We start from the raw sequence: 19,706 nt of genomic DNA, 5'->3' as shown, positions 1-19,706 counted from the left end.
AGACTATAAAATTTGATACCATCTGAGTCCAACAGCACATATTCCTAGTAAAACCACCTAATACAGTGGAGCTGGGAAGAAACTGGAAGAAAAAAAATGCATCATCCCTAATACAGGTCACTTCCAGAGCTGATCCATTACACCACAGCTTGGCTCCCTCTAGAATAATGGCCTTCCGAACAATTCTGTTTTCCACATTTGGCAAAATGACAGAAGCAGGGGCGTGTTCCTAACCAGTCACAGGCAGACCATTCCATAATGTGGGAGCCACGACAGAAAATGTGCAAGAACAGACAGTTGTCAATTTTACCTATTTTCAGAAGGCTCTACCTTCAGAAGCTTCGCGCTAATGAGCAAAGCTGTTGCAGCAGAACATAGCAGGAGAGGTAGCCCTGTAGGTACGTTGGTCCAACACCATTAAGGGCTTTGTATACGATAGTTAGAACATTAAATCGAGCCTGGTAATGGATCAGTAGCCAATGGAGTGTCTGTAATGCCTTTTTTGCAGCTGTATCAGCTTGCTTCTTCAGCAATAAAGCTGGGTTCAGAATCACCATAGGCTAACCTAGTCAGCAAGGGACAACTGGACCCCATCAAAAGCATGTGGGGGAGGATGTCTTTCAGGTCCTCAGCCTTCCCAATCAACATTCCCTCCATCTTGTCAGGATTCAGTTTCAGCTTTTTTACCCTTAGCCATTCAACTACAGCAATCAGTCATTGGTTCAGACACTCTAGGGTCACCAGGTGATTTGGATAAAGAAATGTAGAGCTGGTTGTCACCTTACTCCAAACCCCAAATGATTTCTCTCGATTGAAAAGCATGGGGGAGAAGACTGAACCTTGCCAAACCCCACAAGGCATTTCCCACACTGTAGAAAACTTGTCCCCCACAGCAGCCTTCAGAGTCCTGCCCATAAGAAACAATCCAAAACACATCCCTTAATCCCTACTTCTATGTCCAAATGTCCCAATAGGATGGCATGGTTCACTGTGTCAAAGGCTGCTGATAAGTTTAGTAAAAACAGTAGAGAGGCAAAGCTTTTACCTACATTTAGAAGACAATCATCTAATAAGGCCACCAGTGCCATCTCTGCCCCACAGCCTGGCCTGAAACTGGATTGAAAGGGGTCTCAAGGATCAGATTATCATATTAGCATGATAACAAAGTTACCAGAACAGACATATGGCTATACATCTTCAAGACTGAGAGGTTTCTTATGATATATGTCAGAGCTCTGGGAAATTATTTTACAGCTTGGTTACACATATTCCAGTGAAAAGGCTATTCAGAAAAAGGTGGGTCATCCAAGTATTCTTGATTGAAGTTAACTCCTGCTTGGAGTTCCTCCAGTCTCACCTTCACTTCAGCACATGCGGGGACCCTTTGTCCTTGGTAATAAAATGTGAGTTCCTTATTCCAAATGCAAGGTCCACAATTACAGAGAATGGCAAGAGACCCAAATGTGCACATCAAATACTCCAATATTTGCAGGATCTGACAGTGGTATTCATTATAGTAATGGGCAGTGAGAACAATATAAGACTGAAAAGAGTTTTAAATACACCCAAAATGGCTTTTTCTTTGGGCCTCAGGGGAAGTTCAAATATTGAGGTATATCACTTGATTATGCTCAGTGAATGCATAAACTGGAACCACTGAAAAGTCTTCCTTTGAGTTGTCATTCAGCAAAATGAAAGTATGGATGAATGAGACGCTGCAGATTAAAGCCATCACTTGATACAGAAGTCTATGAATGCACATGTGTGTGTCAATTAGCCCCAAAACTTTCTTTAAACATGCTGTGCTTTCTGTGGAACACTGACTTGGCAGAAGCAGCATAAACTCTAAGGCTGCTCTCTATACAACATGTCAGAACCTGGTAAGGTTCTCTCTTTTACTAGCAGGACAGCTGCCATAACATGAAGGATGGTGGAAAAACTAAAGGAATACTGGAAGGCATACTTTAGAACCTCTCCCTCAAAATTAAATCAAAACAACAGTATGATATTCAAATCTTACTTGGGGATCCTTCTTCATGAATTCCATTTGGGCCATTACCATTTATACTATTGTCCTTGCAGCACTGCAAAGAGGCTTCAGTGTCTTCTGTTTCAGTAGTGGTTTTCACATATCGGCTAAAAAAAACACCAAATAGTTGAGACACAAATAAAAATTAGTTTCTCATATTTCTTTGAACTGTGTAATATATTTGCGAGGTGAATGAAACTTGGGAGCGCTAATAGTTCTGCAGTATTATTTTCCAGTTGTAGGAAATCAAAACACTTAACAAAACCAGATATGAGAAACAAAAATGGGTTTGGGTGTGTATGGGGTTGGGTGGAGAGATATTTCAAGATTGTCTCCTGCTTCCCGCTATCCACACCTGTCAAAATATGCATCACACATTCTCTGTGTATTTAGAAGAGCTAGATTTGAGTCCAGTAGCACCTTAGAAATTCAACTGTGTAGTAGGCACAGAGAAATACACTACCAAGAGAGGAATACTGAAATCTGTTATTGTGTCTTAAACATAAATGCATAAAAATTACAATACTCAAATCCTCCAGGGAAGTTACACAAATTAAGTTGTAACCTCATGTACACATAAGAGGGAAAAAATGGAAGAAACTATCTTCTTGTTTTGTGTGTCTTCGTCCAAGCTTTCCTCATACACAATGTTTTGCAACTTGTACTCTATTACAAAGAAATAAAGATAAGTAACCATAAATACCACATCACATAGTGTTTATAAGCCCATTACTGAATGCCGGCTAAGTCTGACTCACCCGCTAAGCACGACGAGAAAAACTTTGAACGTCCTTCTGAAATCTGTCTTCTTGATCAATTAAACCTATATTCCTCTCTTGGTAGTGTATTTCTCTGTGCCTACTACACAGTCGGCTGCTTGCCACACTATTGTTTTCCATTGCACCTTAGAAACCAGCAAGATCTTCGGAGTATAAGCTTGGTGTAGTGGTTAAGAGTGGTGGTTTGGAGCGGTGGACTAATCTGGAGAACCAGGTTTGATTCCCCACTCTTCCACATGAGCGACAGATGCTAACCTGGTGAACCGGATTGGTCTCCCCATTCCTACACATGAAGCCTGCTGGGTGACCTTGGGCTAGTCACAGCTCTCTTAGAGCTCTCTCAACCTCACCTACCTCACAGGGTGTCTGTTATGGGGAGGGGAAGGGAAGGTGATTGTAAGTTGGTTTGATTCTTCCTTAAAAAGAGAAAGTTGGCATATAAAAACCAACTCTTCTTCTTTCAAGTGTCAAAGATTCCTTCTAAAGGGAGCTTTGAATCTCAAAAGCTTATACGCCCAAAATCTTGTTGGTTTCTACAGTGCTTCTGGACTCAGAAAAAACTTTTCTACTGCAGACCAACATGGCTACCCTCCTGAAACTATTTCCATATACTTCGAAATACACTGTCAGTACTGCAGCTATTGTACAAGTTATTGTAATGTGTATAAGTTTAGAAATTGCTACTTTAGTTTCAAAAGGCAAGAACAATATTGCTCAGATAGACTTTTATTTTTATTTATTTCATTTAAAAATATGTCCTGCCTTTCCTCTTGGTTCAAGGTAGACATTCAATAGTTAAACATCCCCAGCTAAAACCAAAGATAAAAATAGAAGCCCCAAATCTTTCCCCATCCCCCCCTTAAAAGGTGCCTGCCATTTAAACCACCTCAAAAGCCCTGGCAAACAAGCAGGCATTGCAGCACCTCCTGGAATTCTCCAGGGAGGAGCCCCCACCTTTACAGGGAGCCCATTCCACAGAGGCGGAGCCACAATGGAAAAGGCCCGGGCTCTGGTTGATGCCAGATGGGCAACCCTAAGTGGTGGGATAAACAACAGATGCCTGTGCTTGATGACCGTAGTTGGTGCACAGGGACATATGAAAGGAGATGGCCTTTCAACTACATGGGTCCCAAGTCATGAAGGGCTTTAAAGGTTATAACCAGCACCTTGAATTGAACTCGGAAATAGACCGGCAGCCAATGTAGCTGTTTCAAAACAGGCAACATATGTTCCCAGCGGGGAGCCCCTGACAGCAGTCAGGTTGCCGCTTTCTGAACCAGTTGTAGTTTCTGTGTCGTCTCCAAAGGCAGCCCCACGTAGAGTGTGTGCAGCAATCCAACCGTGAAGTTACAGAAGCATGCATTAGTGTGGCCAGATCGGCTGAGTCAGACGCAGCTGATAGAAGGCACTCCTGGCTACCATGGCAACCTGCTTCTCAAACAGCAAGGCAGGCTCCCTTTTAATACACAGGGATGACAAAATCAGCACTAGAGCAAATGAACTTACTTATGAGCAAAAAATAAATAAGCAAACACTTCAGACAAAAATAACTTACCACATTCTCACTAGCAGAAGATTATACAGCTTATCTTCAGTATTGTTCCTAGGCACTGCTATAAGGAATGGTTGACCAAAATGTGTGGAACCACTATGGTGACTGTAACCACTGTGCCGAAACTTCTCCCTTAGACAAACTGGAATTACAACTTGCTCAGTGTCTTCAGTTCTGTTGATCCCAATTTCAAATCTAAATAAGCAGAGGTACACTTAAAATATGACCACATATTTCTACATTTTTTTAATTTGACCTTAGCCACAGCAGTAAGAAGACCTTGATGACTGGGGAACAAATGATTAAATATCTGCCCATCATCTTGCATGTGTCTTTGCATTACTAATTTGTTACATTTTGTAAGCTACCTTGAAGGGCATAATGTGGAAAGGCCAGATAAAATCTTTGACACAACATTCATGATGCATCTGAATTTCCCGTACTTACACGTAAATGTAATCTCGCTCCATAATACTGCTCAGATTTTCATCCATTGCAAATATCCTATGGAACCTATGATTGTATATGTCAGTAACTATCATCTAAAAGAAAACAACATTTGAATCACTTCATTTTGTTTAGACATTTTGTTTAGACATTCAACATTATACACAATTACTTCTGGAACATCTTACCTTATCTGCAGCAACACCAGACAAAGCAGACAATGCTGTGCAGAGATCCTGTATATTTCCAATTTTTGGAACTATTACTTTGTACTAAAAAATAAAACACAACAGTTCCATTCTTTAAAAAAAGAGAGACAATTAATTCCAATTGATGCAACATCTACTTCAGCACATTTAAGTAGCATTTATATCACTATGAGGATATGAAGTGCCCTGTAAAGGAAATGTACTCAAAGACATTCATCACTATGGGTGGAACTGTCATTTACGTATACTGAGAAGTGGGGGAGGGGGAGGTACCAACCAAGTATTCAACTCTCTCTCTTTTTGGTGTATGGAAATCTCTAATTAATGCTCATGCATGATCACTCAACAGCCAGAGATGAAATAAAATGTATAATTAGATAAAATTGAGAGCTAGGTATGCCAAATTACAACTTTAATTTTCTATCTTTCTGCTATTCAAATTTTGAAAGTCAACTGGTTGAATTAAACTCAGTTTTCTACCATGCAAAACAGCAATAATTCTGATTAGTATATAATTCTGCTTAGGATGGCACTGTAACTCTGCTTTCTTATTTCACTGATTAATACTGGCTCTTGAAGGGAAGGGTAGGGTTTTCATAATGAGAAATTAGCAATACACTGAATAATTAGCAACTGCAGCACAGAATTAAGATTTGAAGGCATCTTTAAAATGCAGCAATAAAACTACTTACTACATAATATATCATGAAAGAATGTCTATACGCTATGAAACAATGATGAACATATTTCTTACCTGCATAGGTTTGGCAAGTGGATCCATTCTAACTAAATAAACTTCCAAAGTGCGTTCTTTCTTCATGGGTAGCGGAAGTGTCAAATAACAAAAGGGATCAAATGTAACAGAGATCTTAGCACATTCCGGACAAACTAAGGTTGATTTAAAAAGTCCATGAAATATGTCTACAATGATGGAATAATTTCGCTTCAAATGGTTCTCCCAAGCTTCTTCTGCAACTACCTAAAAGAACACATTAGTAATAAAAGTATTACTTTTTATGAAACATTATTCAGCTCTTAAACACATTAATTAGCAGATCACGTGCTAATTATTCTGCACAATTCCAGAACAGTTGGAAAACACATCAGGAAAAAGCAAATGAATACAGCAGTGAGAAAAATGCATACTTGAAGTACCAACTAGAGATGCTTGCACCATCTAACAGTGCAGCCCTAAGGACACTTCTCTGGGAGTAAGCTCTATAGAATAGTCCTAAGTAGGATTCTGGGTAGACCTACTTAAGATTGCTCTCTAAAACACCTGCATAAGTAGTTTCAGAGGGGGCATGTCATTCTAAAATGTGGGGCCTTAGAAAGCAGCATGACAAGGTAAGCTTAGTCAGATTCCTGCTCTTGTTGGGTTCTATTCTTGAAATGCAGGGACAAAGCCTTTTCCACAACACTCCCACACTTTGTCAGATCTGGAGCTTTTAAGGAAGGCCTGTTACAGGAAACTTCATAATATTACGGTGTCCAATACTTCATGTACCATATAATGGCTGATGCTACTTATACTATTGCAAAAATAAGCTGAAACACTAAAAAAAATCTAGTGTGAAAAAACAAATGGAAATGCTGCTAAGTGAAACAGGCGTGGCTACTTTGGAGTAACTGATACATACAAAGAGCACTTCTTAAGATTACATGAAATATACTTATGTGAATCGTGAGTCATGGCTATATACATGAGGAGGGTTGCAAGTATTTCTCTGCCTGCTAAAGGTTTTAAAGAGGGAAACCATTATTATGGAGATGACTAGCTCTCCCTGTTCAAGTGGCCACTTTACCTTCAAATTTCTCACAACAGTATATTCAAGTACGTGGTCATGCTAAAATACAAAAACAAACCCAAAAGCAAGAAAAAGCCTCTTGATTGCATGACCCCATCCGTAATCTGGGCAAGAATTGCAACAAATGGCTCATGCCAGACACAAGTATTGCCTGGAGGGAAATGCAAGAGTGTACAACAACAAAGCAAGTGGAAAACCTTTCAAGAACCAGTGGAAGACAGAACATTGCCTAAGAGTTCTTAGAAGAGGAATTCAGAAGAGGTCTATATTGCCATAACATGCAGCTCTCGAACATAATTGATATAATCTTGTACTCCAAAACAATGATGTCAACCATGCATAAATTTCATTCTCCACTATCATGGCAAGATATTCCTTTTGGTCAGTGTTATCCTGCTTTATACACAAATGGATTCTGCCATTTTAACAATATGTCAGGAGACCTGTTCCACTTCCTAAGTTCATTGTACTTTGTTGTTGACAGGCCAAAGTACAAGAAACTGTGCAAGGCGACAACTGACCTTTTGAGAAGTCTACTGCATACAAATTGATTTGGAAAAGGCTCATTATTTAATTTTAATGCCTTTTAAGTTTAAGTAATTCAGAGTTTGGTCACAGAAATAAAGTGTATGGATTGATGAAGGAAACAATGAGTGCAGTACATTAGGTTTTGGGAACGATTTTGTATAAACTCTGGATAAACTGGAACTACATGTAGTTCAAAGGTGTTTTACAAAAGGTTGTTTCATTAACTGTGCCATTAAGTTACATTCTCAATTGCAGCTGCTTAATTAAAAAGTCAACAATGTTTTTAATGAATTTCTATATCAATGTTGTAACTTAACAAGCTGAAGGCCTGCGAGGAATTACATGGTAAGGGGATAGGGGAAATGAGTTACGTGGAAACACACATGTAAATCGAGTCCTCTAGGATTCTATACTTTCTGGAATCTCCTGGAATATTTCGACACCCCTTACTAACTTATCTTTAATACTCCATTTAAGGACTTCATTTCACAAAGAGACATAATGAGCCCTTAAAATGAAACTTTACCTTATCTGGCCTTCCATCAGCATCTTTTAATTGAATGTAAGGCTTTTTCCTAATTCGATTCAAATCCTCATGCAGGCCATCGAGAAGAAAGGCTAGTAGTTCTTGGCAATCTTGCTGCTGATACCCAGAAAACTGTGGTGCAAATCGTCCAACCTGTGTCTACAAAAGACAACACAAAATTACAATACTGATGTCACATGACTTGATGCAAAAGCTACATTGTATGTATTGAAATAGCCTCAGTAAGGGAAAAGCAAGCTTTACGGAAAATGAAAGCTGAAAGAAAATAACTATAAAAAAAGATATGAAAAGCAAGTCCTCTAAATTTCACATCATGGGCAGGCGTTCCAAGCAAAACAGGTGACACTTTGAATAGAAGGCAGGATCACAATGCACAAGCATGAATCCATATAATTTCAATCATTGCAGCCAATCTCATTAAACTTCAGAGTTCAGTTTAAAAGCCTTCCTATCTGGTACAACTACTATTTTTGCCTCAGCAATGATAATGCTAATTATTTAATTCCTTGCCGTTATATAAGTGGAAGAGTTAGTTAGTAATCCTGACACTGCGGTGTAGTTAGAGTGCTGGACTAGAAACGAGGGGAAGGTTTAAATCTCCACTATGTCATGAAGCTCACTGGGTGTCCTTGAGACAGTCACCATCATATTTAACCACCACTGTAAAGCAGCAGAGGTCCATTCACATCATTATCCTGAGCTCCTCAGGGGAAAGGGTGGAATAAAAATGTAACCAATAATTACCGTATATAAGAGAATGTTGTGTTTTGTTTCTTGGAATTGGCTTGTAATAGTTCAAAAGCAAAGCGGGAATAAAAGTTTTAAACTGGAATAGTGAAATAGCATTTATAAAATACAAAATAGTAAAAAGGTAATATGATAAAAGCAAGCATATAATTCAACAGCCCATGTGAACTAATTGTAGTGCTCAAATTTCAGACGAAACTCATTAATGCCAATATTTTTGATATTGACAAATATGGAATTATAGTTTTAACAAAAGAGCAATAGCTGTGTTCATAAACTGCCTCTCTATTGAATTGACTCTCCATTAAAGATACCACCCAAGGCAGTAAAAATACATCCACCACCAGGGTTCAGATTCATAACTAGGTTTCTTGACGCTTATTTATATACTTTTCATAGGCTTATCCACTGCTTTAAATGTGTTTTTCCAGCTCTTTTCATGCTGCCATCTTTGGTCAGTTCATCTTCCCTATGATTCCATAAGGGCAACATGGTAAGATAATTCTAGATGTTGATAAGTTTGGTTATGGATACAACAACAATTGTTATGGGTAGAAACAGGCATCTATTAGAAACTAAAACAAAAATGTGTGTAACAATGACCTTCCCCCCCAAAAAAAGTGAATATTTTGTAGTTCAATAAACTTTTTAAAATAGATGATTCAACATTTCCATTTTTTTTGTTTTTAATAGTTCACTCAAAGTAATACTTGCCTTAAATGCCCTTGGAGTAACATAGCTGTATTTTCCAGACCACATCTGCTTGATGAGCTCTGCATATGATTTGGCAATTTCACCTCGCATTCCCAATGGATTGTCAAGATTCAGTTCTTCTTGATACTTATCATTGAGGAAGTATTCTGTGAGTGGAGGAGTGTTGCTCAGACACTGCAAATGAATATAAATAAAACGTACATGCATAACAAGCAGCACACACATTAGCTGTTTTCATGGTTTCCTATCAACTTTCCATTTTATTTTCACACACTTCACCCATAGCAATTAGCAGTACAGAAGTGTTTCTCTAAAACCAAGTAGCCAACCAATTCTCCCACCAGTACCGTATCATTAACCTCTGGCTAAACAATCAGATCCCAAAGAATAAAATAAAATCTAGCTGGATTCTGGTAGCACTTCCATCTGCCAACAGTTGTCTTAAAAAAGGTAAAGGTCCCCTGTGCAAGCACCGGGTCATTCCTGACCCATGGGGTGACGTCACATCCCGACGTTTACAAGGCAGACTTTGTTTTACGGGGTGGTTTGCCTTCTCCAGTCATCTTCCCTTTACCCCCAGCAAGATGGGTACTCATTTTACCGACCTCGGAAGGATGGAAGGCTGAGTCAACCTTGAGCGGCTACCTGAAACCAACTTCTGTCGGGATCGAACTCAGGTTGTGAGCAGAGCTTGCAATGCAGTACTGCAGCTTACCACTCTGCGCCATGGAGCTCCTTACAGTTGTCTTACATAACAGGATTTCAGTAAAGCTTTTGACAGGGTCCCACATGATGTTCTCTTTAAGTATTTGAAAGGCTGTCACTTAGAGGAGGGCAGGGAGCTGTCCCTGTTGGCAGCAGAGGACTCACAATAAAGGGTATACATTACAGACGGAAAAGTACCAGCAGCAGATTAGGAAACATTTTTTTTTACACTAAGAATAGTTCAGCAGTGGAATTGGCTGCCTAGGAAGGTGGTGAGCTCCCCCTCACTGGCAGTCTTCAAGCAGTGGCGATACAAATACTTGTCAGGGATGTTCTAGGCTGATCCTGCATTGAGCAGGGGTTGGACTATATGGCCTGTATGACCCCTACCAACTCTGATTCTGATTTTATGACTTTACACAGAATTTGTAAACCTGTGAAGTACCCAGAACAACAATTAGAACTTAATTTTCCCATATAAATCAATGCAAAAAAATCTGTAGTTTTTATAGTGTGCCTCCAAAAGTTCCCACTTTCCAATAAATAATTTCTTCAATGAAATGTAGTGCTATAAGAAAGTTTATGCAATCCTGAAATACCTACCTGAATTGCTGAGTTCATGAAACATGTATTCCCCAAGTTACTCAGACCACAAAGGCCAGGCTGTTCATTGTGTCTTCCTGGCTCTGAATAATCATAATTCTTATAAGCAGTGTACGAGGGCAGGCAGTAGTTTGAGTTTTTTACACTGGAATAAAAAAAAAAGCTTTTACAATATAGTTGCAGAATTTATGACTAAGATTTTTGTACATATAGTACATTAACACAAATAAATGGCAGTCTAAATTAACCGAGTATGCAGATGAAATTAAATTCACAACCTTATTACTTCTTCAAACACATTGCATCACACTAAAATAGGCCATTAGATTTGTTCTCTCTCTGCCCTTGATTAACAAGAATAGGCCCACAGCTCATTAATTCTTTCTTCATGTTTCATATACTCAGACTTAAGGCACCATGAACAACAAAGTCTGTCCCCTTTACAATCTGCTGTAATTAAGAATGGATACAATACAAATGGAAAAGAAGAGTTATACTTTAGTCATAGAACAGCTAGATTCAAGTCCAGCCCCTCAGAGACCAACAAGATTTTCAGGGTGTAAACTTTCAGGAGTTAACATTTCCTTCATCAGATACAAGTTGGAATGGAGATCTGAGTCCTTATAACCCAGTCAGAAGGTCGGAGGGGTGTTGCAAAGAAGGAATTCAGGATGCAGAGGTACAATGCATATTGTAATCAGCTTGATTAGATCAGAAGGAGAATGCTTTGGGGCAGAAAATTAGCCTCTACAGTGAGATAAAAATCCAATGTCCCTGTTCCGCCGTGTGTGTGTGTCCATTGTTAATTTACAATCTCATGCTACAATCATCCTTTGAAGCTTCTCTGTTTAAAGGACTGCCACTTAAGTCAGCAATGGAATGATCTGAAAGATTAAGATATTCCTTAATTTCCTTAGATGAACAGTCTCATTTGTCAATCACCAAACAACACAGAGGACCAAAAAAGATGAGACTGCAGACACTGGTAGACCATTTACCTATAGATCATATGCAACCCATCATATTTAAATGCACTTGCCATGTGTGTTGGTCCATTCACACATAGCATGAACTTATCTACTATCAGTAGCCTGGTTAAGTTCAACATCAGCATTTAAACAATTCCTTTTTCTCATGCTTACTTTAAAGGTTGACTAAAACATTACAATTTTCATTCAGGGTAAAGCACTTGCAATGCACGAGGCTGCTCACAAGTATAATATTGATAGAACACAGCAATGCCTTCTGGTGAACCAGACACAAATGTTATGACGGTCTTGAAAGCAGAGTATTTTGGAGGGTGAGAAAAAGTTAAGAGTGGTGATCCTGAATGTCTTTAATAAAGAAGGTGAAATCAAACTGAAGTATAGGAATGTAAATGTTATTAATGGCAATGGTAATCATAAGGTATGTTCGGTAAAATGAACATTGCTGTTAGGTAAAATGAACATTGCTACAGATTTACAAATGTGGAAGCATGTCAGTCAGGAACCAGAAGTGGGCTCTTAATCTTTAGGTTACTATAAGCAGCAGCTACTTTTCCCAATCGTTTTTTCTGTTTTGTTCATAAAAAAAGAAGATGTCCAATAAAATTTCATATAAAAGCTCCTTTTCTTTCTCACAGGCCATTACCACTGTGGCTCAAAAAAAGCTCATTTTTCTTTGAAGTGAAATTATCTCAGTAGCCATATCAGCCTAATTATAGCAGTCAATAATTATAGGGACAATGTGTGTTCATCATTACTGTAGAAATTACATCTGTGAAAAACATTATTTTAGTTGCTCACTACTGAATACTGGAAACATTTAGAAAAATGCAACTGTGTATTAATGTAGTAGTCTATAGATCTATAATGTATTCACAAGGTTGCTGTACATCCTTTAGAGATAAAAAAGATTCAAAGTTTGTGCATAGGTCTTTGACTTCTTCTATTTGGATTTGTGAAATGTACACTTCCTGTTTAAGATTTTTTTCAATCCACAATGCCAAGTAGACAAAAACAACCTCCATGATATTGTACTTTCAAGAATTCAAGGGGAGGAAAAGATTCACAAAGTGTATGTGATTCAACACCCAGTGCTAAATATTACCGCTATATATATGGAAATCAGAGTGCTAGGGAACATTTCATCAGTGATAAATCCATGCGGCTATACCTAAGGAATATAAATACAGAAAATACTGTTCCAACAGAGGAAATGCTTATTATTTACTTCATTTACACCATGCCTTTCTATCCAGTGGGGAACCAATGTGGCTTACCTTCTTTCTTTGTACATCAGGCATTCTACACATAAAGAGGGGCTTGTTGGTCCCCCACCCAACACATCCCCCAGTAATTCCCACCCAAAATTGTTCTTGAAAGTCAGAGGGCCTTTGGGAGTAGTCATTAAAGTGATCCCCAGGAGGTCCTGAAAAGTTTTAAGTGAAAGCTTACATTTGAAGTTAAAAACAAATCCTAAAGCCCTTCTTTGTAAAAGTACCCTTACCTTGAAATTTCAAAAACAAAAGTGGTAACTGCCTGTCGGTTGTTGGACAGTTCCATGAAACACACGTAGCTACCCCTCCCCCATTTTGTACAAGCATTTCTGTGGATCTGAGAAGTCACAGTTTTCATTTTAAAACCAGTTTTAAATATGTGGTGACTGTCCCATAGTTCCCATTTTTTTATTTTCAATTAACAGTCCTCTAATGAAAGACTATCAGTAGACTAATAAAAGGATATGATCAATTTTCTTTAGTTAAGTTGCTTATATACATCAGAAATATAACTTTTCTGTATTTACTACACACACACTCACACACACAAAGTATGATAGACCGCAGTTAAATACATGTATTTGTTTAACAGAGAGTTGGGGCTACTCACAATTAGTAGAAACACAAGTGCCACTTCACCCCTTACGAAAACTCCCTTCTCATAAATGCAGTATTTAACTGGAAGATATTGTATAAAATATTTAGTGGTTACAGTACTTTTAAATATTGATACAATTCACATTTGATTGATAGCCACAAGGTGAGCTTTTACAACTAAACAGCAAATATTAATTTGGTTCTTGTAGGTTATCCGGGCTGTGTAACCGTGGTCTTGGAATTTTCTTTCCTGACGTTTCGCCAGCAGCTGTGGCCGGCATCTTCAGAGGAGACAGTGTCTCTCAGTGTTAAGAGATCTGAAGTGATCTGTTAATGTGTGAAATCCAAAGCTAATCTGCATGGCTATTGTTGACTGTAGTCTTTGTTAGTCTGGAAGTTTTCAAGACAGGAAGCCAAGCCTTATTCATTCTTATTCATTCATTCAACTTCAGGATACAATGGTTCCATATTAACATACCACACCCTCATTAGCACATTATCTTGATACTTACAGGACAATGGTTAGCACATTACCTTTGTTACTTTTTTGCAGGACAATGATTCAGCTCAAACCCAACCCCTTTTTGACTATATATTACTCTTCCTACACACTTAACACTGGCGAAACGTCAGGAAAGAAAATTCCAAGACCACGGTTACACAGCCCGGATAACCTACAAGAACCAATGAACTCTGACCGTGAAAGCCTTCGACGAAAATATTAATTTGTTTGCTGTTACTGCAGTTTCCCTATCAGAACTATTTAATAAAGCGCTTCATATTGGCAGCAGGTTGCCAAAAGCAAAAAGCATCTGCACTATGTGTTTTATCAATTAAGACAACAATCTGATAAACCAATAGATTTTTATTATATCATTTTTATGGAAAATATTTGTTAGGGAAATGTATGCCTTAAAAAAAGTGAAGAATGAATTTGACTGGACTGTTTACTTGCCATGATGTGCAATCTCAATGCTTCCTGAGGTCACAAAACCTGATCTTAAACTCCAAAATCTACTAAACGCTAAGAGAGCCTGAGCAGTAAATACTGTCCCACATAGGCCATGTTATTTTTCAATACAATAATCCCAGATCAGCTGGTGATATGATATTGTACATTACAGTATCAAGGTACTTAAAAAAAAAAGCAAAAATGATCTTCCTCTTTTAATTTCTCTCAACACACCGAAGGCTAGACAGTTAAGTCTTGGCATCACTGCACTTGCATAATAATGAAGTCCATCCAAGTTGTATGTCTAAAATTATAAAACAATCTTCTTTCCAAATCATACTTGGATGATTAAAAGTTCTTAAGATGTGTTGCTTACTTTCTGTTGTTGATGCTGTTATAATTATTTGATAGAGATGGAGAGATCTTTGGTAAAGATGAAAAATTGGATGCACCTGGGGACCTTTAAAAATATGAAAATGTCAAATTAGATAAAAATGCTGAGATTGCAAAATTAATGAAAAAGAAAAAGCTATGAGATGATAAATGTATGTAAATATGAAAAAAATAAGGTTTGTGATCAGAGCAATAAACACCCAGAGCAGTGATTCAACCTCAATTTTAAAAACATCTCACTTTAACGGTATAAACCTCTTATCACAGAAAAAGTAATCATATGAAGTTCGCCAATGCCACCACTGAGGACTGGTAAAGAATTATTTCTATCTAAAAACAACAACAAAAAAACCTCCAAAGAGTTTGATCACACACAACGGGACTCTCCTTTCCAGAAATAAGCTTTGATGGTTTAAAACTCTTATCACAGAAAAAGTAATCATATGAAGTTCACCAAAGCTACCACTGAGGACTGGTAAAGAATTATTTCTATCGAAAAAACAAACATCCTCCCCTCAAAGAGTTTGATCACAGAAATAAGCTTTCTACTTTTTGATGCTTTTAACATCTTTCGAAGTTAGTGCATTCAGCTCATTAATAACTGTTAAAGCACTCTTAAAGCAGATTTAATAGCACTTTAAAGTCACCAATTATGCGTTCACACATGCCAAACAACGCACTTTCCATCCACTTTCAATGTACTTTGCAGCTGCATTCTGCTGCGCAAATCGGCAAAATCCACTTGCAAATGATCGTTAAAGTTGATTGAAAGTGTATTATTGATTGAAAGTGTATTGTTCAGCATGTGTGAAAGTGCCCTTATAAAACATTACAATACTAAGATTTCACAGAATAGTTCACCATATTAAAACCAAACAGTAGAGAACCAGAAAACGTAATGTATGAAATATGTTTTTTTCCAGATGCTCAAACAAAATTTGTATTAACAAGGCATGTTTAATAATCAATTCAAAGCCAGTTAATAACAAGTGCACTGATTGCAAGGGATTCCAAGGATCTCTGAAAACGCCCTAAACGTTTAACATAATTTCCTGCAACAACAAAAATGGACAGGCCACAAATTCACAAAAGGATTATACATGCTTAACATTCCAATAGTTACCATTCATACTTTTAAAAGATAAAAGCTATTCCTTAGATAGTCCAGTCAGTAAAGATAAGACCAATATAAAGGTAGCTCTTTCGGATCATGAAGTTAAAAACTGATCAGATATACTAGCTGACGTGTTCTGCTGCAACAACGTACACTCCAGTCTGTGGTCCACAACAACAAAATAGTGCCATTAAATGAAAGCATGGCACCAATAATGGTAATTAAGATAAACTAGTGGTTTTTTTCCAGGCTAAGAGGAAATAAACAGAAACTATTCATTTTCAGTACTTGACATTTAAAATATAAGTCACTCTAAACAAATCAATCTGATCCATTAAACAATGATAGGACCAAAAACTGAGGGCTTTCAATCAATCAACACCAGTTACTGACTTGTCTATACCAACACAATATTACCATTCATCAAGAGAGCTATCAAAATGTTATGAAATACATACTAATTCTTTCACTGGGTCACTTCCCATTCTAAGTGCTGATTTACATTATTTTATTCAGCTGCAATTGTCTTCCTCCATGCCTTCACATATAACTGGACTCTCATAACTGACAGCTCATTCCTGAGTCTTGCGTTGGCCGGGGACACCATAGCCGAGGTGCCGCCATGGCGCCTCTAAAGAGGTTCCCCGGCTGCCAGAATGCTTCAAAAAGCCTTTTAAAAAGCTTTAAAAAGAAAATGGGGCTTCCCCCCCCCCCATAGAAAACAGCGATGCTGCACCAGGTAAAACCTGGTGCAGCAATGCTGTTGCTGGAGGGGGTGTTCCCAGGCTAGAAAGGCTTTGGAAGCTGACTACCGGCAGCTCCACCCCCAGTAACACCCCAAGAACGCCCTCCCACACCAGCACTGCATATCTCTTCTGGGATTTAGGTAGGGTTCCCAGGTCCCTCTTTGCCACCAGTGGGAGATTTTTGGGGCGAAGCCTGGGGAGGGCAGGGTTTGGGGAGAGGAGGGACTTCAATGCGATAGAGTCCAATGGCCAAAGCAGCCATTTTTGCCAGGTGAACTGATCTCTATCAGCTGGAGATCATGTAATAGCAGGAGATCTCCAGTAACCCTAGATTTAGGTCTGAGAGAGACTGTAGCATCGGAGGGGCAGCATGCAGCTCCATGGCGCCCTGGCCCCGACAGAACTGTCCCCACCACAAGTGCCTCTTATTCTGTGATACTAAAGTAATAAAGTACTAAATGATTAAGTGATAATACAGCTTTGAAAGGGTTCATAAACCAATGTTTGACAAGCCATATGTCTGTAAATTATTGCCACAGAAAATCCATATGCATTTTGTATGCTACAAACCATGCACACACTGGTGTGCTATAATCAATCATTCCTGTTCTACAATGTGTCAGCAAAAATGGATGGCTATGCCAAAGCAGCTGCGTGCTGCTCTTCTGCCGGCACAGTCTCCCCGCCGTGTAAATGTCGGCAGAGATTTGCGGCGTTGGCGTGGAGGGGCGTTCCAGGTGCGTTCCCTTTCGGCCCTGGACACCCGCAGCCAGGATGGCATTGCTGCGTCTGCTTTTTAGCAGGCGCAGCCTTGCTGTTTTCAATGGGGCTTTTAGCCCCAGTGAAAACAAAAAAAGCCTTCAAAAGGCTTTTTCGTCCTGGCGGCGTGCGGGGAACGGGTTAGGAGGAGGCGCGGCTGCGCCTCTTCCCTGCTGTCCACGCACCCCAGCAGCTCAGGAATGCACTGTAAAACGGATTTCCGGTAAGGACGCTGATCGAGGTGAATTGCCTCACTGGGAGCTCCCAGTGAAGGACCAAAATACGTCTAAAATAGGGGCATTTACTGGCCCCTGCCCGTCCCTAAAAAGTGGAACGGGAATCAGGAATTCTTCTGCTGCCAGTGAAGAGCGGTATTGACTCCTGAGTCCTTCGAGAGTGCTTTTTTAAGACTCCCGGAGGCTCAGATGCTGTCCCGCGATGGCTGAGGATTTAGATCGCCACAGACGTTGTATTCGGAATCAGGCCTCGCCCTCCCTTACCCAACACCATCAAAGCAACTAATTAAGGGAACAAAAGCCTCACCCTCCGAAATCCGAGTAATAAGAATCTCTTTGTTTACATTGGAACTATAAACAAACAAACTTTTAAAGAATGAGTATTGCTTCCTGACCTCCCGACTCTGAGAATGATTGCATAAGACTGTACAAAAACTTTGAATTAGACCGGCACGGATCTTATTAAAGCTATTGGAAGATAGACTAAACAACGGGACTGAAAATTGACATACCGGTACCCAATAGCAAAGCTGAACTCCTTGGGAGAGAAGGAGGAAGTTCCCACCTCCAGCAATGGCCCCCGAATAGCTGAATTTTCTACTGTGCGGCAAGGCAAAGAGAGAGAGATTCCAGGCAAGGCAGAGACGACAGGATGCAAAGCGACGCCAAAGGACCGGAAGTACGTCAGATGGTGCAATCGGTAAATGTATCCGACTTACCATAGAGAGGATGGCAGAAGGTCCGCGGCACTTCCTACTTCCTGCCTAGAAGCCAACCTAGAGCGACTCTAAACTTGATGGTATTTTAAAACTTTTAAACTTGATTTAAAAACTATTCAGAGGGCAAACTAAACTTTTACTATAGCGAAATGGCTGGGGAAGTATACTAACTTTTAATCTCTCAAGGACTAATAGTTTGGAGCTTGCCGAAAATCTGAGGCTTTTTGACGGATTTCATGTCTATTCCACGGCAGCGCTCAGGCTCATTTCATACTCCTGCCACATCAAAACCTTCTGATACCATGACGGAGAAGCAAGATAAGAAAATGCAAGAACCTTTGGGCAAACAGACTGATACTTTTACTAAACAGAGGGAACAAATGTCTAAGCAGCAAATGGAGCATGCGTCCAAACAGCAGGAGAAGCAAATGACTCAACTAACTGAAATGCTTGCTGAAATAGTAAAAGAAACTAAAACCCAGGTTACCTCATTACAAGCTGATATGAAGACCATGGATGCCTCGGTAAAGAAGATGGCGGAAGACCATAAAGAAGTCAAGAAGAAAGTGGATATACACGATAAACAACTGGAATTGTTGCAGACGCAAGAAGAATCTACAAAAGACCAATTTGCTATGATGGATTTGAAAGCCAGAGAATCTAATCTACGCCTGCGAAACTTATTGGAGGATTGTGGTAGCACCAGAGAATCACTGATTAAGATTTTGGCTGAGCTGTTTAGCATTGGAGAACAAGACTTAGATCACGCCAGGATCTACAAGATTCCTTTACCACCTAACATGAAAACAGCAAAAGCAAGAGATGTCATGATATCCTTTTATGATATTAGGATGAAAGATGTAATAATGCAACAGCACTATCAAGACCCAAAAGTGTTGGCAGGCAATGAGTTGATACTCTTGAAGGATATCCCAAGACACTTGATGGCGAAAAGAGGTATTTTCAAAGAATTTGCAACATCTCTAAGAAAAAGCAGTGTCAAATATAGGTGGTTGCTACCACAAGGGTGTCAGAGTATCAAGTTGGTTGTAATAATCTGACAGTAACAGCTGTGTGATAGCTGTCAGATCTGGGAGATCTGAGAGGTCAAAGATGATGTAAGCAGAAGCAATAGCCTTTCTGGTACCAAAGGAAACTGCAGGAATCCGGATCTGGGCAGTTTGCTGATGCAATGCTTGGGAAGGTCCACAGGTGGCCTAATGCAGATCAGGTGCAGTGGGTGTATATAAGGCTATGTAACT

At 39.3% G+C, this 19,706-nt stretch overlaps 1 protein-coding gene across 3 annotated transcripts in view; it reads right to left on the bottom strand.

Moving 5' to 3' along the window:
• USP15 (ubiquitin specific peptidase 15) overlaps positions 1-19,706 on the bottom strand; it is a 59,683-nt gene that overhangs the window by 9,944 nt on the left and 30,033 nt on the right. The window contains exons 7-15 of one of the 3 annotated variants that reach the window (XM_056845925.1): positions 14,854-14,937; positions 10,669-10,813; positions 9,361-9,534; positions 7,879-8,037; positions 5,771-5,995; positions 4,996-5,079; positions 4,808-4,902; positions 4,364-4,555; positions 2,021-2,136 (exon numbers count right to left, since the gene is read on the bottom strand). In XM_056845925.1, coding sequence (XP_056701903.1) covers positions 2,021-2,136; positions 4,364-4,555; positions 4,808-4,902; positions 4,996-5,079; positions 5,771-5,995; positions 7,879-8,037; positions 9,361-9,534; positions 10,669-10,813; positions 14,854-14,937 — 1,274 coding nt within the window. Of the gene's footprint in view, positions 1-2,020; positions 2,137-4,363; positions 4,556-4,807; positions 4,903-4,995; positions 5,080-5,770; positions 5,996-7,878; positions 8,038-9,360; positions 9,535-10,668; positions 10,814-13,538; positions 13,607-14,853; positions 14,938-19,706 lie in introns of those variants that run through there. The other 2 variants (XM_056845926.1, XR_008933230.1) reach the window with 2 other exon arrangements.

Source organism: Euleptes europaea, chromosome 3 (genome assembly GCF_029931775.1).
Source record: "Euleptes europaea isolate rEulEur1 chromosome 3, rEulEur1.hap1, whole genome shotgun sequence".
NCBI classification, from domain to species: Eukaryota; Metazoa; Chordata; class Lepidosauria; order Squamata; family Sphaerodactylidae; genus Euleptes; species Euleptes europaea.
The sequence above is the reverse complement of the archived record's forward strand: the minus strand, read 5'-3'. Positions and strand labels throughout refer to the sequence as shown.